We start from the raw sequence: 23,870 nt of genomic DNA, 5'->3' as shown, positions 1-23,870 counted from the left end.
ATCGGTTGGTGACGTGATACACTCGTGACATGTGTCACGCAAGTGTTGCTGCCGTTGTTGTCGTCATTGTTACCGCTAACGCTGCTTAAACGCGAATCGAATTTAGGTGATTGTTATAATGCCAAGTAATAATTCCGTGCATCAAGAAAATCGATTTTAAAAGAAGAAAATATATCGTCCATCGCGTTAAAATCGCGAAAAGTTATTATCAAACATTGTGAATTTGGAATTTGCTGAGAGAAAAAAAACTAGGGAATAAAACGAGAGTTCTTTCGATTCCTTTTTTCCTTTTTTTTTATAAATTAAACTGCTTAAGAGAATAAAAATGTGTTACTCGTAATTATGCATTGGATATCGAAGTACTTTAGATTTACGCTAATTATCAGACACTTATATCTTTTAATTGAAAATTTTTTTAATACGTGAGAAGTCAATGACATTATTATATGTTCGTAATTGAGTAAGCTTGAAACGGAATCATAATCGTAATCATAAATCATTATTTATTTAGATAATAAAGAAATAAAAAGAACATTTTTTTTACAACTTCGATTGACTCTTGTATTGGATCATTTTTGGTTACACATGATTTTCACCATGATGTACTTGTCGTCGAAAGAACGCTACCAGTCAGTCCGGTTTTATTCTACCATTTGCTCGTCTCCGTTGGTGACGTCACCATATAAAGATATCTACATGAAGTATTAATATATTGCATAAAAGAAGAGCGAATGTTTTATCACGCGAGCGCACATTCTTCAAATAAATTAATAAATTCCGACAATTCGTTCTTCGCCTAGGAAAAGTGCTCCGACTTTGAATCTGAGATTTCTTTCATTTTCTATTTTAAGAAGTCGCGGTGTAAAATTCGAAAGAATTTCAAAAACGTCGAGTCGCGTAAGAAAGTTTCGCGACCACGTTATTCGGCTGAGTTACAACGAGACGCGATCATTTTCAATCGTACATTTACGGAACGAAAGCACTTTCGGCGGCGTGCCAAAAACAACGTTAATCAGAGAAGACAATTGCATCGATTAAAGCTACATTTGCCGGGGCATGTGCGCGTTTTTGCTAAGCCCTCGAGAATATCGATGAGCTAGGTGTTTATTGTGTCGCGTTTTAGATAGACGTACGTCATTGTAATATATTTAGCACCGGGCATTGAAATCACTGTCCGGTCAAAATGTATGATATTAGTGTTACGTCGCGTAACGTTCTCTTAATTTTCAGCAGCTATAGCTCTTGCGTTACTCAGTTCGTAATATATAGATACATATCAATATTCAGTGAGTATTTTACCACGACTTACATTGCGAGTATAATTGAAAGACGTCGAGTCTGTACTAACGCAGATCTGAATGTTTTGATTATGGCACGAAAGATAAAATTAGCCACGATGGTGGATGGTCCTGATTCGATGGAGGCACACGTGCATCCCGAAGAACCCGTTGAGATGAGCTCAGGAATAATGGTGCAAAGAAACGAGGATACGCCGCAACAAATGATCTCACCAACTACTACTATAAGTACTATAGCTGTGCAAAGCGGAGAAACACGTGTAGTAATCGCTTTACTTCAAGTAAGAAATACCATTGTGTCATAGTAATAAATAATTTTTCTTATTTTGCGATCGTGTTGAAGTCAACACGCTAGTTTAATTAATTTTGTCTCAATAAAAATGTTAAAAAAAAAAAAAAGATCGTTTAAAGACGGAGCAATTCGAGATGTAAATTATTTAGTACGAATAATTTCTAGCAAAATACTTTAATTTCTGTCGCGTTTTCATATATAACACTGTAGTGTAAATTTTTCGGAATTTGGTTGCTTTAAATTTATAGCTATTTCCGAGTCCTCTCGAAATCGTAAGCGTTTTAGGTATCCGTTGAGCAAAACGAGTCTCCCGAAACTCCACGAAGGATAAATTTAACCGCTAGGTACAGTAACTCCCATTACACACCACCATGATCAGATAAACCCATCTTTTACACACGTTACGCTGGATTCTGAGATGTTTCAAATCATAATCGCACAATCAGATCGAATTACGTGCTTTAATCGTTTCGTTACTAATAACAAATTTACAGTTCTATTATTTTAAATATTTCTCTAAGAAAAGACGCACAAAAAAAAAAAAAAAAAAAAAAAAAAGAAAATAAAAGTGATTATTAAACATTTAATTATAATATTAATATTACACAATTTTTTTTAAAGGCAAGATAAATCTATATGCATATTAATTTTTATTGTAATACGGTCAACGAATTTAAAGTCATATTACGCTCTGTAATGGTTCTTGCGTGATTAATCGATAAGTAGATTGAGTAATCGGTGAAATCATATCGAACCGAGAAAGATCTCTCGTGGCATGATCCGCGCACTCTCGTATAATCTAAGAAACCGGTATTATATATATGTGCGAGACGGCTCGAGGCAGTCTGGGCCCAACCTGGCCCAGCTTAAACCCGGCGGTGTGGCACGATTCTTCCTTTTACCGTACTTTCGTCTATATCGTACCTACAATCTAACGATACTACTTTTACGCTCGAAATGAGAGAGCAAATGTTAGGGAGAGATTTCTAAGCGCACGTGGACACGTTTGTGATCCATTTCTAATATCGCCAAGCATGAAAATTTATTAAGTGATTGTTTTTTTTATATTTTTTTTCTTTTTCTTTTGCACGTTATTGTATGCTGCGCGTTTATTAATCCTCTACAAATAACGTTTAACTTACGTTTCGTCGTTTAATATTTTTAAATTGATTATTACGAAATACCGTGACGCTTTTTGCGTTGCATGCATCACTTAAAAAGTAAGAAATAATTTTATCGCTCTCGAGCAACGATATATACCAGAAGAGAGAATTGGCCAATCCAAACGCAGTTATTCGGCAGTATGCCAAAGATGAAAATGGAAACATATCTTGCTCCATTCTGCTGTCCAACCTCACGAAGTCGATGAACTCTGGAGAGTCGACTTCTGTCTATACTAGCTTCTTACCCACCCTTTAAACATCTCTGTTCTGTTCAATAACGTTTGAGGAAAACCGAAGTACAAGTTCCACATTTTATTCTATTTTATACGAGTTACTGTTAAATAATTTTATAATTATTTAATATATTGGTAAAATCGTTCTCCAATGGTTAAACAGTTCTAATTATAAAAATGACCAAGTTACAAAAAGAAAAAAAAAAAAAGAAAAAGAAATGCGATATCTAATAATATTTAACTTCAATACCAACGTCGTTAACGACTGTTAAAAGAAATCCGATTTTATTACTACGCTCTAATATCATTTTTGTTTAGAGCGGCGAATGGCTAAAGCTGAAAATACTCGAGCTACAACCAAAACTAACGAAACTTGGTACTTCGGTAAAAGAAGCCACGGAATTTTCGAACGCGCACGATCAAGTGCTACTTCGATTGCAGGTAAACCAGCGTACGAAGGTGAATCTTTCATTCTGCAAAATCTTGCATTAAATGTAACATTTATATATAATATAATTATAAAAATACGAATGTGTAGAACGTATGTTAAATTATTATTAATTAAAAATTTTTGCCGCAATTAGAATAAACAGAGCCCGGTGGAAGAGTTATTGCGACAGGCTGATCAATTAATTGCGACCCAGAGACCAAGAGCAGAAGTATATACCGCCATGGCGGAGACGTTGGGTCAAGCTTGGCGTGATGTAAACCAACTTTTAGAACGCCGTAAAGAAATACTCGATCAAAATGTATTATTTCAATGGTATAATATGATCAACTGTAATAACACAATTTGTACTTGGAATTGATTATCTGATAGAATAAATTTTGGCTCTTTTTTTTTTTTCCTTTCACAGCCGAGCGGCAGAATGCAAGGAAAGTATGGACGCGCTGGAAATGGCGTGTAACGACACGTTGCTACCGATCGAAATAGAGGCGGTGAAAAATTTTCTGTCGAAAATTCAAGATCTACGAAAGGATATGTTGGAAGCGTTGATGGGTGCGCTGCGAGAGGGCAAGACACTGCTGGATGGGCTCAAGGAATTGGTTAACGAAGGCACTATCGACTCTAGACCGGATACAATTAAAGACGAAGCTAACCACGGTACACTTACGTTTTAAATATTTATTTGATACCTTTGATCAGTTACTTGCTTATTAATTTAATAAAGATAATCTGACGTGAGAGTATTGCACTTCGTTAGCTGTGCTGCAAGTGGAAAAATGGCTGGAAGAACTTCACGATAGAAGGCAGCTGATCGAAGCGTCCTTTCGCAGCAGAAAAACTCAATTGGAGCAATGTCTTGCTCTCGCACTGCTCGCGACTGATCTTCGCGATCTCGAAGAACTTCTCAACGACAGAATCGTGGCGTTGGAGGGCAGCTGCAGTTTATTGGGAGACTCCGTGTCTAGCGTAGAGCTGCTACTTTGTGAATTAAAAAAATTGCAAGACGAAGCGAAGGTATTATTTTTTAATCTTTTTAATTCAATCAAACTAAAAAAGAAAAAAGAAAAAAAAACTAAGCGAGTATTTTACTCCTTTAATTTTTGACATGGAATTTTTCGAATAAACATCTTAACGTTTTGCAGGAATTTCAAGACAGGGCCATTAAAATAACTAAATCGACCGAACGACTGGTGTCATCGGGACACTTTGCAGGCGAACAAGCGATCGAACAGGCGTATGCTATTCTTAGTACCGCTGCCGATTATGTCAATGATTTGGATCGATACAATATGTTATTGGACAGAGCGATAGCCTTTTTCGATTCTGCACAATCGGTCAGTGGTCCCAAGTATTTAAATCATTAACTAAATCGTAGATTGATCAGTAAAATATATTTATTTCAATTGTGAATTACATGTGTCTGCTTAAATTTGATCGCTAACGTGAGCGAATGCAATTGCAGGCCGTTTCAAAGCTGAATCAGCTAGAAATTCAATTGACGACAACGGAATATCCTTCTTATTCCCCTCAACTCGCACGTTTTCACGCGGAGACAGAGGCTACGATAGAAGACATCACTACGAAGCCATTGTCAGAAGGATATACGCTGTTGGATATTACGGGAAAAGAATCGCGCGGTGCCCAGGTGAGATAAATCGATTAATTAATTAAATTTATTATATAATTAATATACGTACGTTTAGGGTGTAAGAAACGCCATCGAAAAATTGGAGAATCGTAAGCTTTGCTTGTTAAAACGGTGCACTGCTCATAAAGAAGAAAGCTTGGAGGTCTCGAGAATACTCAATACATTTGCGGATAACTACGAAACGTTACAAACTTGGGTGACCAATACCGCCAGAGTTTTTCTACAAAAACATCAAGATATGGGGAGCGACTTGGGAACCGCATGCGATTTTCGTCACGTACACTGTCAATTACTAGCCGAGCTGGATAATAAAAATAAAGAGGTAGATCATTTAGAGTTGGAAGTTCTTCCGATTATAGAACGCCTGGGCGAAATGCAGAAATACGAGTTGCAATTGAAAATAAAAAATCTCGAGGAGGAATGGACGAAAACGAAAATCGCAGTGGTAAAAAGAATCGAGCTGAGTACTGTTTATATACAGTTTCATGAAATCGTTGAGGAGCTAAATCGTGAAACAGATTCTATCGAAAACGAATTGAAAAGATACAAAGATGCGTTAGATGAGAGCACAGATAATGAGCTAGAAATAAGATGGAAGTCGTATGTATCGCTTTACAAAAAACTCGACGATCGTGCGAAAGCATTTCTCAATGAAACGAATAATGTAAGCAGCTCGTGATTAATTTAAAAAAAAAAATTATGATTTATTGTTACATCGAAATTGAATTCGTATTCTTTCTTTGTAGATCGACGACTGTTATCTCGATCTATCAAGAGCCTGTCTGTGTGTTCGGACTCTTTTAGAAAAATTCGGCAATCGACAACTGATTGTGACGGAGTTGTGGGAAAAGTGGCAGACTACTGTTCAATTATTGAGACAGAGGAAAATAGAATGCCAAGAAAAAATAGAAGAAAGTATAAAGGTATAATTTTTAATTTATATTAAAATTATTTTTGCAGCATTTTGAAAACGCTTGTGTTATTTATTGACTTTCTTAAAAAGAAAAAAAAAAAGTATTTTAAAAAAAGAAATACACGCTACCGCGTCTCGTGATTGTATCTATTAATTTTTACTATTATATGATTAATTTTTTTACAGACATTAGCTTGGATTACAAAACTTGAGGCTGCGGTGTATCCAATTATAACAACACAATCTTCTAAAATAGCCGAAATTTTGATTAACTTAGAAGACGCGAGAATACGGCTTCTGTCGGAATTAAATAAGGCTCTTCAAGAATTAAATACTCGAATCGAAGGCATCCAATTATTCGTCGAAAGAGGTAATTCAAACGTATTCATGCAATATTGTATTTAGCGCGCGCAAAAAAAAAAACAGAGACGTTTAATTAAAATATTTGATTAAATTAGGTGAAGTTAAGGCAACCGAACCGATCTTAGAGAAGCTTGTACAAATGCATGAGAAAGTAACCAATATTAAAGTCAAAGACTGCGATATATTATTAGAATCTTTAATTTCTATCTTTAAGAATCTTGAACAGGTAAGACAGATTTTGAGACATAATTTAAGGCGATACAACGTACTATTTAATTTATATAATTTATTGTTTCTTTTTTTTTTTTAATCGCTTTTAAGATCGAACATAAAATTGAAGTAGCAAAGCGAGAAGCTGAATATGCATCAAGTTCTACAAAGTTGACCGACGTAGAAAATTCATTAAATAAACTTGACGCATTAAAAACGTCTATTATGGAATCTTTATTACGAGTACGTTCGCAATCAGAAGCTATAATTGACAGTATTAAACTACAAGGGCCACTGGAAGCGATGCAGGATATCGAGAAATTAAAGCGCACGATAAACTTTATAAGCGACAAGTTTGAATCGTTCCAATCCGAAACGTCGAGCCACCTCGAAAAACATCGGCGCCTTTGCATTTTTAAAGAAGATATTGAAAAGATTAATTCGGAGCTGCACGAACTACACGAGCAATTAAAAAATATCGACGGAAAAATCGGCGACAATTTATCGGTATCGAAAGTGACATTGATTGCTTTCGAACAGTTCGAACAAACGATAAAGGTATATAATATTTTTAAAATAATTCGCAATTACTACGTGCTCAAGTGGAAATTTATCTAGCTGATCTGATTTTGCAGCAGTTAGATCGCGCAGATTAAATATATTTCTTAACTGGTGACTAGCTTGGTGCCAGCCATAAATTATAAGAATTAAAAAATAAAAAAAAAACAAAATCTGTCTAGTATCGGTCGTCTCGTCACTCCAGCGCGGATCGTGTATCTGAATAGATATTTAAACGTTTTTTCGCCACGTACTTGTTTACTGTTGTCGAGCTGACCATACGTAAAACTAGCTCGATTGCCGAATTCGCCAGGCAAACCGGTTCTCGCCGTCCGCCGCCCGCGCGTACTCCAACCATGTGAACTTCGAGCGCAAGGTGCCGGCCGATGTAAACACACGCACGTGCTCACACTACCGCGGTGGCCGGCGACCAGCTGTCTAGTTCGCGGCGAAAAACGTTTAGATATCTAGCTTTTCTAACTCGGTGCTGGACAGTTTTGCTAGACATCCACGAGATGAATCACGGAACAATTTCCACTAATTACGAAAATAATTTCAATGCTAATTGATACGCTTGTTATTAGATTTTGGAAGAGAAAATTGAGAATTTTATTAAAAAGACGGAAGAAACGATTGTGCCATTGACACCACAAGTGACGGATGAAATTATGTTCCTGCGAAGTAGATGGGATAATTTAATAAAGTACGTTAGAGATACTAAGAAGAGAATGAATTTAAGTATTGATTATTTCACACTCTTGGAGGATGCCAAAAAGTGGTTTAGAGAAGGTAGTAAGCTTTTAGTAATTGTTGCGCGTAAAGCAACAACCGTAAAAGTTCCTGAAGAAGCTGTCGATTTACTACGAGAGATCGATGCTTACGTAAAGCCCGGTGAAGAGCAGCAAGAAAAAAGAATTGAGAAGCTGAAACAATTATCGACAATAGTTTTCGGTAAGACTGCTTAGATATTTTTAAATAAACTGTGCGAGCACTTTTTCTCAAGTATGAAATAATCATTTATTTGTAACGTGACGTTTTAGGTACAGACAGACTCCCGCAATTCAATGAGGTGGTGGTGGAAAATCGACAGATGCTGGATTCGTTTACAGTAATTTCTTCTGAGCTGCGCACCCTCAGGCAAAATTTACAGAACGCCGAGGATCTTAGAGAGAAACTGCGAATCGAGAAACTGGAAGCTGACAAGAAGTTAGAAATCGCCAAACTAGAGATGGCCGCGGCGGAAGCCGCGAGAGTGGAAGCGGAAAATGCGAAGAACCTCGCGGAGCAGCTCGCTGCCGAGACTTTAGAAAAAGCCACCGTAGAAGCAAAAAAATTGAAAGAGGAAGAAGCGCGAAAAATCGTTCCTCCCACTTCTCACTCCGTTTCCGCTCAAACGGAAGAGACTATAATTGAAGAAACGATCACGTCCGCCGTAACAAAGAAGGAAATTCATATTCTTCAAAAAGTACTTTAAAGAATGCATTTTTTAAAAATTATTTTTACTAACAATACTAGCTTTTTGAAAATTTGTACTTATGTTACAGACGGAAATAGAAGAGAGTATACCGATCGATCAAAAGGAAGATTCACCAAGAGCGCTTGTATCTGAAGAATTACGCGACGAGCGTGCTAAAGAACCAGAAACGGATACAACAATATCGTTAGCTCCGCAATTCACAGTTTTATTAAACGATGCGGTGATCGAAGAAGGCAAGGAGTTCAGTTTTACATGCCACTTGACTGGCCAGCCGATACCGGAAATAGTATGGTACAAAGATGGAATATCAATTTTGAATAATCCAGATTATTTGACAACTTACGTAAACGGCGTTTGTACTTTAAAAATCGAAGAGACGTTTGCTGAGGATTCTGCCAAGTACACTTGCCGTGCGTTTAATATTCATGGCTCTGTTGAAACATCAGCTACTCTCACTGTCAAAGGTAACGTGATTTACATGCAAAATTTCATGATAAATACATACGTCGGTGCTTACGTATTTATGAGGAAAAAAATTTTGTAACGCAGAAATTATTACGGACGAACAGCCCAATGCCCCGGTTTTCGTAAAAGAATTGCAGCCATCTTTAGCGAGAGAAGGTTCCTGCCATAAATTAGAATGCACCGTTAAAGGGAATCCTCTTCCAACTGTGCAGTGGTACAAAAATGACGTCAACATTGACAATTCTCCAGATTACGCTATTACTTTTAATAACGGAGAAGCTGTTTTAAAATTCGATGAGCTTTTCCTGGAAGACAAAGCTCGGTATACTTGTAAAGCGACAAACCAATGGGGACAGTCGTCTACTACGGCGTTTTTAGACGTAAAACGTAAGTCTGGTGTTAATATTGTAATAACACATAATAATAATTATGTACAATCATATAATTACGCATTAAAAACACGTACGCTGATTTTTTTTTTATTTTTATTTTTTTTTATTTACGTTAATATTAATTTTAGCCGCACAAATTGCGAAAAAACCGTATTTTGTGGTACCATTATCAAATGCTACGGTGAGCGCGGGACAGAAAGTGAAATTGGAATGCGAGGCTAACGGAGATCCAGTTCCTGAATTAATTTGGACTCACGATGGAAAAGTAATTGAAAGCGAAGATCACAAAGTAAGATAATAATAAAATAAAAGGCATGCCGATTATTTCAATAGGCAATATAATTACTTGTATAATTATTTAGATTCAGACGGACGGCCTCCGGACTTGTTTAATTATCGCGGAGGCTTCGTCGAAAGATGCTGGATCTTACACCGTGACTGCCAGTAATGAAATCGGAAAAGCCACCGTAACGTGTACCGTTTCTGTGAACAAATTGCCCGATGATACCAACGAATCCGACTTACTTTATACCGACTCGGAATCAATAGCTCCTAAATTTCAATTACCTTTGCGGGATCTTAAAATTCAAGAAGGACAATCAGCCAGATTAGATTGCGTGATTATAGGTCAACCTGAACCGGAGGTACATTTTATTTATTCTCAAATTGTTTTATCGCTATCAATTTTTTTTTCTTTTTATTTTTTCTTTTCTTTTCTTTTTCTTTTTTTTTTTTTTTTAATACGTTAGTTTCGAAACTTTTTAGGTAATTTGGTACCATGGCGAGCAGCCTGTAAAAGAATCGTCAGACTTTCAGTTACTTTTCCAAGGTGATCGGTGCTCGTTAGTTATTCACGAAGCTTTCTTAGACGACGCCGGTGTTTATAAAGTAGTTGCTATTAATTCCGGTGGCAAAGCTTCTAGTCAATGTACATTAACGGTTACACGTATGTATAATTTTGTCCATGTGAAAATTTAATATACAACTCATGGTTACGAACACTTTACTTTCCGTTATTAGCGGCGTCTCAAATCTTGGGTGGAATCGATCAAGTGAGAAAAAAGGTAGAGGCCCTTACTAACGGCACGTTACCAAAGTTTGTGAAACTTCCTACGGACTTGCTAGTTGCCGAAGGTGAAAATGCAATCTTCGAATGCGTCGTGATCGGAGAACCTAAACCTGATTTGAAATGGTACTCGGATAATGGCGAAATGATTCACGACGGAAGGATTCTGGTAAGCGTGTTCGGTACAAGCTGCGTTTTATATAAAGTTTTTATATTATTATTAACTGTGATATATTTCTTACGAAACCTTGGCGTAACGTAACAGATTGGAGAAAGAAAGGATGGAACGGCTTTTTTACAAATTTCATCGACGATACCTAAAGATAAAGGCAATTACGTGGCAAAAGCCATAAACACACACGGCGAGGAGAAGGCGTTTGCTAGATTGGTTGTAAAATCGCTCAGTAATTTTAAGAGCAACGAGGAATTTATCCAGATGGAAGAGAAATTGATTCAGCCGACGTTCAAAGAAATGTTTTACGACAGAAAAGTGCTCGAGGGAGTATCAACCAAATTCGAATGCATTGCCACTGGGAAACCTTCTCCAAAGGTAAATTGAACACAGTATACTCTATAATAATGTAATGAATATTAACAATTTTCCACGCGCGATAAAAAAAAAAATAAAAAGTAAAAACTGTAATTACATAAAAATTAAGGAATATTAAACGTGTGCAATATCAAATGCTATAAAGAAGCAAACTTAATAAGGTATGACATCGCGCGCGTTTAAATTGCGGGGATTGCTACTAATATCATAGAATAAATGTTATAATAATTAAATTATTATTTTTTTTTTATTCTTGAAATTATAACGTTTTAAAATTTGGATTCGTCACGTAAACAACGTCTCGATGAGAGGTTGGCGAGCCTGTCAGAACGGGGTAGAAGTAAATTTGTGCCCGGCGAGTTATATTTAAACGCGAACAATATACTTGATGTGAAAAGCTCGATTGCAGTCGCGCCGCGGAGCATAAAATGGAACTTTCGATGCGGTGTACCGTGATCTTATAGAGGTACCACATATTTCGTTAACGTTTTCTTAATTCGTTACCGTGTCTTTTTCGTATTATCGTCAAAAATAAGAAATCCAACGAGACCAGACGTTTCGCAATGGTTTATTCCCGATGCACGCGCATACGCGTTCAACGAGCGTAATTCTTTTACTCGATAAGTTGATAACGAATTTTATTACTGAGATTTCTTTATACAGATCCAGTGGTTGTTTAACGAACGGCCGGTTCATGGGAAAGATTTTTTGGTTTCCGTTAGCGGTGATCGACAAGTTTTGACAATTCCTGAAGTTGGAAATGCACACGTCGGTACTATTTCTTGCGTAGCGGAGAACACAGCTGGCAAAGCGATTTGCAGTGCTAAAGTAGAAATTGGTAAGTTAATTGCTTGAACATTTTTGCTTCGTATTTTACTTGCCTCTTTTATTAACGCCTTATTTTATATTAATTTTTGGGATAATGTCGTTATTGTAACTTTTTATTTTATTTTATTTTATTTTATTTTATTTTTTTTTTTTGTAAAGTGGAAATAATATTAGGTAACGTTGTTACAAATTATTATTATTTATATTACCCAACTTGTATGTCTCGTTAAAAAATGTTCAGTTAACGATTGATCATAATTTTCGTTCAATGGAAAAATATAGAATTCGCGAAATATATATTAGCTCACTGCTTGAAAATTTGACAATGTTATTTTTACTTTAAGTTATTTGATCTCGATCTGTTATTGCTGAGTATGTTTGGGACGTTACTTTTTATGTTGCACCTACAGCGTGACCTGAATATACATATAATATAATACATAACGTAAACATTCTTTCTTTCTTTCTTCTGTGAACAGAATATTAAATCGTCAAGTAATATTAAAAATGAATAAAAGACTATATTTCACTAAGAAGAAATTTAAAAGTACATCAAAGACGAAATTTATTCTTCTCTTTACTCATTTCTCCCTCTCGCATTTTATACAAGCAGAAACTGTGTTATTTTTATCAGTGTGAATACTCGACACAGCACAGCTTGGTCCCTCGAAAAATGCAAATATATTTTCGTAGCAACAGTTTTGTTAACTTTTTCAAATTTTTGTCACGTAACTTCTTAATAATAATTAACGTACGATAATAATTTATTCATCTTAATAATTTACATAAATTATATTATTGTCGAAACAAGCAAATAAATATATTTATCAAATTTAAAAAAATATCAAAGTTAAATATTAATTTGGTATTAAAAAAAAAAAAAAATTGAAATATAAGTAACTGAACCGGTTAAAAATTGTATCGCTTATCGGATGTCGAATGTAATATGCGCGCATCATTAAAAAGTATGTGACAACGATAAATTGGGTCTTGGGTTATATATTGCAGCCGAGTGCTCGATTCACCTATTACTAGGTGAACGATACTATTTCTGTCGCGGATCGGAGGCAAAGTATTTCGTTACTTCGTTGGGTGCATTTCGACCGTACGGTTGGTACGCTACCGTACTCTTCATTTGTATCTATCAATTATAAAGTGAATATTACATTAATTAAAATTATAATCTTGATTAACGTGCGGTTACGTGAAAAGTATTCGATTCTAAAAAAAATTTTTTTCTTTTCTTTTTTAATTAAAATAGATATAATTTTCTAATCACGCGCACGATATTAGGTGGATCTTTCGAAGTGCACTTAAAAATTATTATCGATAAATTCGAGAGAATGTAATTTCGTCCTATTGACGTAACTGAATTAATTTCTAGATAGCGAATCTCTGAGACCGGCTGCAACTGAAGTAAAAGAAGTATTTGAATTAGTTCCGTATCTTCCTCTGGGCATTATGCATCCTGCAAGCAGCAGCGAAAAGCACTTCTCGAAAGAGAAAACTTATCACGAAGGCGGTGGTGAAAGTCAAGTGTTAACTAAAATGTCGTCGACTGTCACGCATTCAACAACGTCAACGAAAAAGGAATTCACATCGTCTACTGTGACTTCCAGCTTATCGCAATCTGGACACGAGCCTACTAGTGTTTGTACAAAAACAACTGTGCAAAGTTCTGAACAGTCCACTTCGGAAAACGGAGCCCCACCTGTCGTGCAGGTAAATATATTTAATACATCTATTTCGTGTAGCGTGTTTGTGAAAATAATAGTTTACACTTGTCTCTCTTTCTTTCTTTTTTTTTTCTTTTTTTTTTCGCGTTACGAATACTCGATAATATCGTCGATCGATTTAAATACAGATCGTTTGAAAATATTTCTTTTTTTATCAGTCACATAAGATCGAGGAATATGAAAAAATTATACAAGACCAGCCGGGTGAGGTGAGGCAAGAGAAAACTATTCTCGTGTCTGAAGAAACCGATGGCGTGAAACAAAATGTTAAAGCGAATCAAGTTCAGAAACCATCGCGGAAGCTGATAGCGCCAAGATTTATTTCACCGATCACGGGTATGATCGTCGATCAAGGAACCGACGTAATTCTCGAAGGTATCATTGACGGTAAGTGCGCGTAGCGTACGTGTTCGCGCGTTGTATTGAAATTCTCCTAATTCTTCGAATAAAACTTTTCAGAGCAAAATTTTATTCTCGTTCGTGGCTGCCTTTTTTATTGTTTCTTATTTTATTAGGTTTCCCACAACCAACGATTGTGTGGTTAAAAAACGGTCAAGAGCTAACCTCGAAGGATGTAAATACGAGTTACGTTCATAATCATGTAAAATTGGAACTGAGGAATGTTAACGTAAAAGATGCTGGACGTTATACCTGCAAAGTGAGCAACGACGTTGGAAGTGCCAGTAGCACGGCTGATTTAGTCGTTAAGAGTAAGTTGGACATACATAAAAAAAAGAAAAAAAAAAGAATATACACACGAGACGAGATACACGATATATAAAAATTCGCTGCTGCATTATTTTAGAAACAATATTCCCGCCCGTTTTTGGTAAGCGTCTCAAAGCTCAAGTAGCAAAGAAAGGGGATCGAATTATTATGGAGGTGGAAATTACTGGCATTCCTGAGCCTACAGTTAATTGGTATAAAAATGATATATCGATCAACGAACAACCGCCGAAATTGAGAATTATTCAACAAGGAAATTGTTACACGCTGGTCATAGACAAAGGTACATTTTTATTTTTATTATAATAAAAATTTTTATTATATTTTATTGTAATAAAAAAAAAAAATTATTGCGCCTTATTATACATATATGTATATATAAAATCATAGCTAAAGAAGAAGATGCTGGAAAATATATGGTGCGAGCGACGAATGCTGGCGGCGAAGCCCAAAGTATCGCTGACATTGCAGTTTTTGAACCAAAGCCTGATACTATGATCGAAGTTCATAAGACAATGATTTATGAAAATATTCAAGATAAAAATATCGTCCAGGTAACATATTTCCTTTTCTCTTTTTTTTTCTTTTATAAAGAAATTTAATATTTTTATATATAAATAATGTAAAATAATGAAATATAATTTCATGCTTTAAATCAATAATAATTATTTCTAAATACTTGTAAAATTAAATACTTGCAATTTGCACTAGTCCGAGGCAAAAGGAGAAAAGATATCATCAGGCATTACGACGTGCGAACAAATACCAAAGACAGCGATCGATTTATTCAAGCCGACAGCACTGACATCAACTATCGATGTCGTGAAAAAGATCGACGAACCTCAAGTAAAAACTTGTAAATCAGAAACGATTTCATCTATAATCGAATCCCATGAAACCGAAACGAAGTCAGAGCAAATGTTCCATATGAAATTGGAGCATAAAACTCCATCTATTTTGGAGACGAAACATCGAGCCGAGCAGACGATTGCTACAAAAGAAGCCGACAAATATGTTACGAAGCCTTTATCGGAAGCGGAAGAAAAATTAACGATCGATAATGAAAACGTGGAAACTTCCACGATTGCAAAGAAAGATGCGTTGAGCTTTTTCGAGTCCATCACGAAGGAAAGTGAAATAATACCGAAAGGGCCGAAGGAAATGATTAAGCTGACGGAAGATGGACAAGCTCAAGAAGCGCAGGTCGGTAAATTAACTAAAAGTTACGAGCGAGCGACTGTTAGCCAAGAAACAAAGAAACCAGAAGTAAGACCGTCGGAATTTCAACCAGCGAGAAAGGCTGCTCAAGATCTCTTTTTCAAATTAGAACAAGGCTCGACGTCTCGCGGGGTGGAAAATAAATTATTCGAATTTCCATACGAGACTCCTAAGCTGTCCTCGACGGAGATAAAAACTGTAGAGGAGAGGAGAACTTTCGACTCGTCGATTTTGCAAACGCAGGCGAAGAGTCCTGAAACGACGATGGAAGGTTTCGATTTGGTGCCGGAGCCACCTCCCGAAATATGCTACATGCCGAAGCCAGAAGAGATAAAAAAAAAACGACCCGACGTATTCGTCAAAGCGAAGCAGCTTCAGGAATCTTTCGATAAAACGCTTTCCCCGTTAGATGCTCCGGTCGGAGGTGTAAAAATCTTTCCCACGTCCGCTCCAAAAGTTCCAGAGTTCACCAAAGCCGCGGAGACACTTCAGGCGTTTACGATCCCACCGCCGTTTGATCTCGAGAAGAAAGAAACGTGCCTGGAGACATTTGAGGAGACTTGCGTAAAAGAAGATAGATACGAGAAGAAAGAGAGTAAACATTTCAAAGAAGAAAAGATGGAACCGTCGAAATATCCTCCAGCGTCTATTTTGAGAAGCGCCTCTCCTATCAGACCGTGGTCGTCGTCGTCGGACGTGGAAACCAAATCGCACGTGTCTACGGACCTGTCGGAATACAGATGCCACTCGGCCGCGTCCAGTCGCCAAGAGATTTTGAGATCTACGTCGCCGAAGCCGTCCGTAGACGCGCTGACGATGGAAAAATCTTGGGCAAAGAAATACGCGGATTCGAATAGAAAATCGTGGCCGCCGCAAACCAAAGCTACGCAAAAATGTGAGTGGAGTGTTCCGGTTGACGAATATAAAAGTTCTTCGAGAGAATTCGAACGGAAAGTTGAGGAAACACCGCAAGGCGGGATAAAAAAGATTAGCGTGGAATCGTCCACGAACGTTGAGAAACAATCGTGGTGCAGCAAAGGAAAGTTTACACAAGAGATTACTGAAGCGTCTCCGCCTGTGCCTAAATTAGGCCCGATAATTTATAACGCCGAAACAATTAAAGTCGATCATACTGTAAATGCGATTCAAGAAAAGTCTCTGTTCGAAAAACGTGTTACCGAGTGCAACGTCGAGGAAGCTAAAACGACGCAAAAGTTTGAGGGTTTTGATCTAAAACATTGGACCGACGACAAAGAGTTAAAGGCACCTAGTTTGGTGAAAAAAATTGAGCCTACTACGAAATTGCTTACGACAACAGATCGTTTAATCGAGACGGGAATAGACTCGGTCGATTTCAAGCCGGGATCTCCTCCGGAGATTGGATATATTCCGCCACTCGTTGAAAAAGAAAAAACTGTATTAGAGCATATCACGAAAGTGGAAAAAAAAATCGAAGAGCCTGTGCTTCCTCCGAGAGACGTACGTATTACACCGCCGCCTGTCCCGGCTAAGAAACCTATCAAAATTTCGACCCCAGTCCCGTCTAAGTTTATCAAGGGCTCCTTCAGTCACGAAAGTGATTACGAATCGGACTTTGACAGCCGTTTGAAAGCGAAATGGAGACCTTATGAAAGCGATAGCGAGGAACCGCATTATCGAAAAGTCAAACCGCCTGTTTTGAAACAGCCAACGAGACCAAGGTCCACCGAGCCCGAGCCGCTTCCACCTTCGAAATTCGAGACTCCCGCGCAATTTGCAGGACCATCGAAATCACTCGTTACCAAAGAATCGTCTGAAAAAGCGAGAAAAACGACATTTAAACGGCACGAGAGAGAATTCAAGCAGCAGCAGCAGCAGCAAAGTCCGATTCCTTTGAAACCCGGTTCTCCTCCGATCTATGTACATCCGAGTGTAAAGAGCCCTCCTGTAAAATCACCGTCTATTAAAAAACCGGAATCACCGAAATTCAAAACAAAAGTTATTCAGCAGGAAAGCGGTTATATGGCGGATACTGACGAGCCATTTCAGCAGAAGGCGTCGTCCACAATAACGCAAAAATTTTTTGGCAAACGCGACGGCCCCTCGGCAATGGTTCATACGGAAAGCCGTACTGAGAGTGCACGTCAAACGAAATCTTTCGAAAGTCACACTTACGAGAGTGATCATTTGAAAAAAGAGGAAACTTCTTTCGACTCGTTGCCCGTTTGTAGTGCACAGACGCTACCTAAAACCGTTCAACAGCAACGTAGCTCGTTCGAGAAGAGCTACGCGTCGTCGACTAGCAGTAGCCTGCGCAGATTCGAATCCACGAAGGTTCGAGATTTAATGAGTGTCTTGTGTGCCATTTTCAGTGTTACTTTTTTTTTTTCATGCTTGCCTGAGAACTTAATAAATATTGTAAAACGTTTTGCAAATTTTAATACGCGCTTAAAGTATTTTTATATTAATTTTTACGTTGATGAATGTATGTATTTTTGTGCTCTTTTCTTTTTATGATTCACGTTATGCATGAATCGGAAGTCTTTATGTTGAAATTATTATTTTCAGGAGACGGAATACTCTGTTAATCAATTGCATAGAAAGTTGGAATCAGAAGAGAAAGTTCTGTTGCCCTCTCCGGGTCCTTCCAAATTAATGAAGGGTGACTTCCGCGAGAGCGATTATGAGAGTGATTACGATGGCAGAGCATTATCGTCTTGCCATACTGTTAGTTCTACGAAATTTAATGTTGCGGATTCAGGTATTACTTGCCAAAACTAATATTTAAAATGGAATATTTAATATTACGCTATTTTTTTTAATTACAGTATTATAAAACTCTGTATATTTGCAACGGTTTTGGCGTGCGTTCGTGCACGCATACACGAACACACACATACACACACCCATTGATTTAGATATATTAAAATTTAAAATAAAAAATGTTACAAATTTAGGAACTTATGAAACTTGAAAGATTGACGGTAGAAATGTGTATTAATTTTATTCTAACAGTATTATAGCTTTGCGCATTTTACATAAAAAAATAAATGAAGATTGAAAATCTTTAATAAACAAATGCACACAGCCTTAGGTTTGAATTAAATAATATGTAATTATTGTTGCCCACTTTGTTAAGTACAATATCTCCTATCGAGCTATAAACACCATTTCTTTCATTTTATAACAGTCATTAAATTCCGTCCCTTTTATAATCGATTTATTTTTTATAGAACGCGTCTTTCGATATTTCATAACCGGTTTAATCAGTTTCAGTCGAGAGGTACTAGTCGAGAAAAGTCCGAGATACTGTCAGAGACATTTAATTCATAAAAAAAAAAGGAACATCCCAAAGGAAATTCAGACCGACCCTTTTAACCCATTCTGAATCTTAATAAGATTTGTTTGATATGCGAAACCGATTGCTACCAACTTCGCCAATATTCTCCCTCCGTTTCTCTCGCCGTACTACTTTCTGCGAGCTCTTCAGAAGCTCTTTGAATGAAAATTGTACCAACTTTTTATATAGGAAAATCAACGGAGCCGAGTTTGCCTCGCAAGCAACGCACAGAAGTCGCACCGACAAAACCGAAGACCGTTCTTTTACCTGGCTCCCCGCCGGAGATCGCTTACGCGCCACCTCAGCCGCAACAATTTTACGAAGCGCATACGAGCATGCCTTTTACGAACGCGATGGGCACAGAGACGAAGAAAACGATGAGAATGGACGAGTCGACGGATAACGCTAGGAGAATCGTTACCGTTGAGCAGACGAGCCGAGTCATCAAGTTTGGCGACGCGAATGCTGCACCTGTTCATAAACAGCAAAAATCTAGCTACTACGTGCCGAAGCCAAAGAAATTTGTCCAGGGTCAATTTCGGGAATCCGACTACGAAAGCGATATAGATACGAGCAAAATTCGACCGAAGTGGACTCCGGCGGACAGCGACACGGAAGAGCCGTACTATCGAAAAGTTCAACCACCCACAGGAAGGGGACCAAGATCTCTAAGCGCACCAGTTAGAGAGACACACGTCGCATCGCCGATGGAGTTCGACACCGGCCCCCCGACAACGTCTTTAACGCAGATCAATAGAGAGGACGCGGATGAAAAGAACAGTTTTCAGAAATATCAGCAGCATACAACTTGCAGAAAGATCGACGATGTTTTACAGCCTGGCGCACCACCCGAATACGGATTCGTCTCGAAAAGCGACGTAAAGAAAGCAGCAAGCCGTAAGAGCAATATCAATGCTATATGTATAATAATTTTCGCAACGTGTCTTAATAGAAGTGTAGAGATAAATTTTGTTTCGCAACAAGTGAAAAACAAATGACACATACATTATTAATTACTTGTTTTCTGTTTGACTAATTATTAATTTTTTTTAATTTTCTTTTATACTTGAAGATATTCTGAATTTAACGGGAGAAGAAAATAATTAATTAAATGGAGAACAAATAATTAATAGTGCTAATATAATATACAGTACAAGTTTTGTTTTTTGTGCACATAGATTTTTCAAATTATTATTTTTTTTTTTACTTTATACAAAAAGTAAATTAATTCTTGCTCTGTAATACAAAACTCTGAAATCTTCGCAGACATCGCTACGCAGCATATGAGCGATATGACGAGCAGTTTTAAGTCGAAAACTGAAAAGTTCGTAAATGATATTCAATCCGATTTGAGACAAAGTAAACCAATTTTGAAACATCCTAACGACTCCAAGATAAGCGAGCAGCCAAGAACTTATAGAGAAGAATCGCGATTCTCTGAACACGGTAATACTTAGAAATAATTTTTTTTTATTTCAAAAAAAAAAAGAAAAAAAATTGATTTGACTGATGAATAAATTTCTAAACAAATTACATTAACGTAATACAAACATATAATCCTAATTGACGCAAACAGGAACAAAACAGATTGATCCGGACACTGGACTCATATACTTTAAGTACGATTTCGGCTACGAATTCGGTATCGTTTTGCCTGGCGAGGGTAAACAAACGGTTCAACGAAGCAACAAGAGTATTCAAGGACAGAGACGTTCCAGCGACATAGAAGTGCCTATAATCCACGAGTTTACGGAAAAGAAAGCGAATGGCTTTGCGAAGAGAAGCACATTTCCGAACAGTCGGAATGAAGCGGAAAATAAATTCGGGAAAACTGTCAAGTGGGAGCCGACATCGGAGAGCGAGTTTTCGGAAATTGAGGACGCAAAAAGTTTTAGAAAAAGACAATCGAATAAAAGAAATGTCGACAGCTTGATGACACCTCCGAGTCTCGTTATACCTAGCTCTGTATCACCGTCGAGATGGGATCACACGACACCCAGTCCGCTTTCTCTTAGTCCAAGCCTGCCAAGTCTCTCTCCAAGACAGAGTAGTGCTACTGGACCATCCAGTAATGTGGATTCTGCAGGTATACACCTGCCATCGCGTGTTACTTTTTTTATTTATTTATTTTTTTGGCAGCATTTTTTAATCTCGCTTTGCTTTAACAGCTTCTATGACAATTTGTATTTAAACTTATATTCATGCTTTCTTCGTACTCGGATTTTTCTCGAAATTTTTTTTTAACAATTTTACGTTATTGTAAAGTGTAATTTTAGGAAATAGAGATTATGTATAGCGAGCCTTGTCTTAATACTGTTCAATATTGCTTCATAAAACATACATGCTTTTAACTTTCAGACACGTGCAGTTTATTACTTATCATGGACTTTAGTTTTTACTATTCGTAATAGTAATTTACTCCGTATTTATTACTTGCTACTATGCTCTTACATCAACTTGCGCACGAATCACTTTATTACATTTAAATTATTTTGTTATCACGTGCTATTATTAGCATTCTTTCACTAACATAAGTATCACCGATAATTATAGGTTCACCGTGGCCGACTAGCAACGGAGTATCATCGGGCAAAGAAATAATTCAGCCTTATCTCGAAATATTACCGAAGAAGGCGCCTACATTCATTACGGTAATATTAACGTGTCGACGCTAATAATGTTAAAAATTATTTATTAATTTAAAAAATAAACTTTAATTAAAAATTACGCTTATAAAAAAATTTCTTTTTCAATTGTTACAGCCGTTAAAAGATATCGCGGTAGTAAGCGGTCAACCAGCCAGATTTGAGTGTATCGTTCAGGCTGAACCACAGCCGAATATTCTTTGGTCGAAAGATAATAGGATCGTCGAAAATTCTAAGAGCTACGACGTTCAGTACAGAAACGGCGTCTGTCGTCTTACTATTACAAGAGCTTTGCCCGGTATGATATAAAAGTATCAAGGTAGACTTGACGGTTACCTTCTTTTCAAAGTTCTTTAATATCGTGATAATTAAACGTAATTGTATTTAAATATTTAAGAAGGTAATAATTCAGTCAGATAGTAATTTATATTTTTTGCACAGAGGATGCTGGGACTTATGCATGTACGGCAACGAATAGTTTAGGTTCTACCGTAACTTCTGCCAACTTGGAGATTCCAGGTAATAGACGATCTATATATGCTCCAATTTCATAAGGAATCAATGAGAGAGAAAAAAGAAAAAAAAAATGAATAATCAGACAAAATAAATGTAGAGGTGGCGGAACATTTAATTCTTAACCTCGGTCTGCTGGTGGCGGAGATTTGCATTGTTATTGTATTGTTTCATTATTATTTAACCAGGCTACAAACTAATATGGTGAAGGAAGTAGCGACATATAATTTGCATTAAGTCATACTTTTTCAAGTGAGAAAGAATTCTTGTGAAATTTTAAAGAACTGAAAATGAGTACATACTTTAATGTCGAGATGCCTTTCCTACGCAGCTTGCTTTTTATTCGGGGAAACAGTTATTAGATTAATTTAAAGAAATAAAAAGAATTGTGTTACTAATTAGTTTTAACGAGAGCTAGTCAATTCAACTGAGCTAGTCAATAATACTTAAATAATAAAGAAAATAAAAAAGCGCAAAAAGTTTCTCATTAAATAACATATAAAGTATTTCAATCGTGTCACTGAACACCAAAAAAAAAAAAAAGCTTTCTTTGTGTATTTTACTTTTCATGTGTTTCAAATATTGTAACTTTTCAAATATTAAAATATTATACAGTTTTAATTTATCTCTAAGTATACAAATTATTTCTTACCAACATTATTATAAATTATAATTACAAGATTGTTTTCTAAAACTAGCTTTGTTAAATATATATATTTAACAAAGCTAGTTTTTGCAAATGTACTAGAACAAACTTTTTTTTTTTCCTTACAAGTTTATCTATCCTTGGGCAACAATTAAAAAGCTGAGTCGTGCGTAACGCACCAACTTTTTAAGATAGAATATGCACAAAGATTATTTATCATTTTAAATTATTTTGTGTACCGTGTAAAAATTATTATGAAAATTAGTCAAATACTTTGAAAGTATTGTTAAAAATCATTATCAAACAACAAATAAATATAAAAAAAATCGCCCGATCGTTCTAAGTGCGATTTCTTATTTTGTAGCTCTCACAAGTTTTTATGGTAATTGTTCTTGCTTCAATAAAGAAGTTACTGTTTCATAGCTAAACGGGATGTGGGTTTATTATCGGGCATGTATGGCTACGCTATTAACTCCTTGCGTCGATAAGTTGGCAGTGATAATTTACGCATTTAACAAGTAAATTAAAAAAAAAAAAAAAAGATGCAAATAAAATAAACAGTATTTCTTAAACAATACCATGCAAACTCAATACTATGCAAGTTATATAAACGATTACTTCTGAATATTTGATCACAGCAGACAATTTAAAAGTAAGAACTTTTAATGTTTTCTCATCGCAAGGAGTTAACTCTTATTTATTAATCTCGCTGTACGACGTGAATTTACAATGATACTTATATATCATGTATGTAAATAAACGTATGCTTTCCTATTACAATCTATACTTGGGTAAATGGTTTAATAAATTATTTCACGTTCTTGCCTATATTCCTTCCTTGTTGACTCTGTCTTCGTAATTGTCTCGATTTTATATTTAAATTGCATCAGTGTACAGCGGCATTAAAGTGCACCAGTGTACACCAGCGCAAGCGACCGAATTCACTATAATTCTAATTTTAACAACACGTCGCTATGATGAATTTAATTTTAGATTATATTTAAACGCTCGTAAAAATTGTTTTTTTTTTTTTGTTAAACTTCTATACACTTTTCTACATTTAAACTATATACTGTCAATTTCAGTCATTTTATATAATTTTCAACAGCTGTGATTAAACAGAAATTATCTCCTACATTAAAAGTAACGAAAGGTTTTCAAAT

General features: G+C 36.4%; 1 protein-coding gene across 12 annotated transcripts in view; it reads left to right on the top strand.

The window, feature by feature from the left end:
* Nucleotides 1–23,870, top strand: part of Sls (sallimus) — a 111,397-nt gene that overhangs the window by 3,161 nt on the left and 84,366 nt on the right. For 7 of the 12 annotated variants that reach the window (XM_070672498.1, XM_070672496.1, XM_070672506.1 and 4 more), the window contains 34 exons: nt 3,305–3,427; nt 3,571–3,749; nt 3,844–4,091; nt 4,192–4,448; nt 4,577–4,768; nt 4,897–5,079; nt 5,138–5,746; nt 5,829–6,005; nt 6,182–6,365; nt 6,454–6,584; nt 6,680–7,126; nt 7,711–8,077; nt 8,167–8,591; nt 8,671–9,067; nt 9,153–9,455; nt 9,589–9,749; nt 9,823–10,104; nt 10,226–10,406; nt 10,481–10,695; nt 10,792–11,076; nt 11,740–11,914; nt 13,289–13,626; nt 13,799–14,027; nt 14,156–14,350; nt 14,446–14,649; nt 14,757–14,920; nt 15,078–17,897; nt 18,132–18,324; nt 19,093–19,800; nt 20,170–20,349; nt 20,480–20,989; nt 21,457–21,554; nt 21,666–21,846; nt 21,990–22,067. In XM_070672498.1, the coding sequence (XP_070528599.1) occupies nt 3,305–3,427; nt 3,571–3,749; nt 3,844–4,091; nt 4,192–4,448; nt 4,577–4,768; nt 4,897–5,079; nt 5,138–5,746; nt 5,829–6,005; nt 6,182–6,365; nt 6,454–6,584; nt 6,680–7,126; nt 7,711–8,077; nt 8,167–8,591; nt 8,671–9,067; nt 9,153–9,455; nt 9,589–9,749; nt 9,823–10,104; nt 10,226–10,406; nt 10,481–10,695; nt 10,792–11,076; nt 11,740–11,914; nt 13,289–13,626; nt 13,799–14,027; nt 14,156–14,350; nt 14,446–14,649; nt 14,757–14,920; nt 15,078–17,897; nt 18,132–18,324; nt 19,093–19,800; nt 20,170–20,349; nt 20,480–20,989; nt 21,457–21,554; nt 21,666–21,846; nt 21,990–22,067 (11,419 nt within the window). Of the gene's footprint in view, nt 107–1,230; nt 1,287–1,324; nt 1,580–3,304; nt 3,428–3,570; nt 3,750–3,843; nt 4,092–4,191; nt 4,449–4,576; nt 4,769–4,896; nt 5,080–5,137; nt 5,747–5,828; nt 6,006–6,181; nt 6,366–6,453; nt 6,585–6,679; nt 7,127–7,710; nt 8,078–8,166; nt 8,592–8,670; nt 9,068–9,152; nt 9,456–9,588; nt 9,750–9,822; nt 10,105–10,225; nt 10,407–10,480; nt 10,696–10,791; nt 11,077–11,471; nt 11,543–11,739; nt 11,915–13,288; nt 13,627–13,798; nt 14,028–14,155; nt 14,351–14,445; nt 14,650–14,756; nt 14,921–15,077; nt 17,898–18,131; nt 18,325–19,092; nt 19,801–20,169; nt 20,350–20,479; nt 20,990–21,456; nt 21,555–21,665; nt 21,847–21,989; nt 22,068–23,870 lie in introns of those variants that run through there. The other 5 variants (XM_070672500.1, XM_070672499.1, XM_070672502.1 and 2 more) reach the window with 5 other exon arrangements.

This window comes from Cardiocondyla obscurior, linkage group LG26 (genome assembly GCF_019399895.1).
Source record: "Cardiocondyla obscurior isolate alpha-2009 linkage group LG26, Cobs3.1, whole genome shotgun sequence".
NCBI classification, from domain to species: Eukaryota; Metazoa; Arthropoda; class Insecta; order Hymenoptera; family Formicidae; genus Cardiocondyla; species Cardiocondyla obscurior.
Note: the sequence above shows the minus strand (reverse complement) of the source record. Positions and strands in the feature narration are given on the sequence as shown.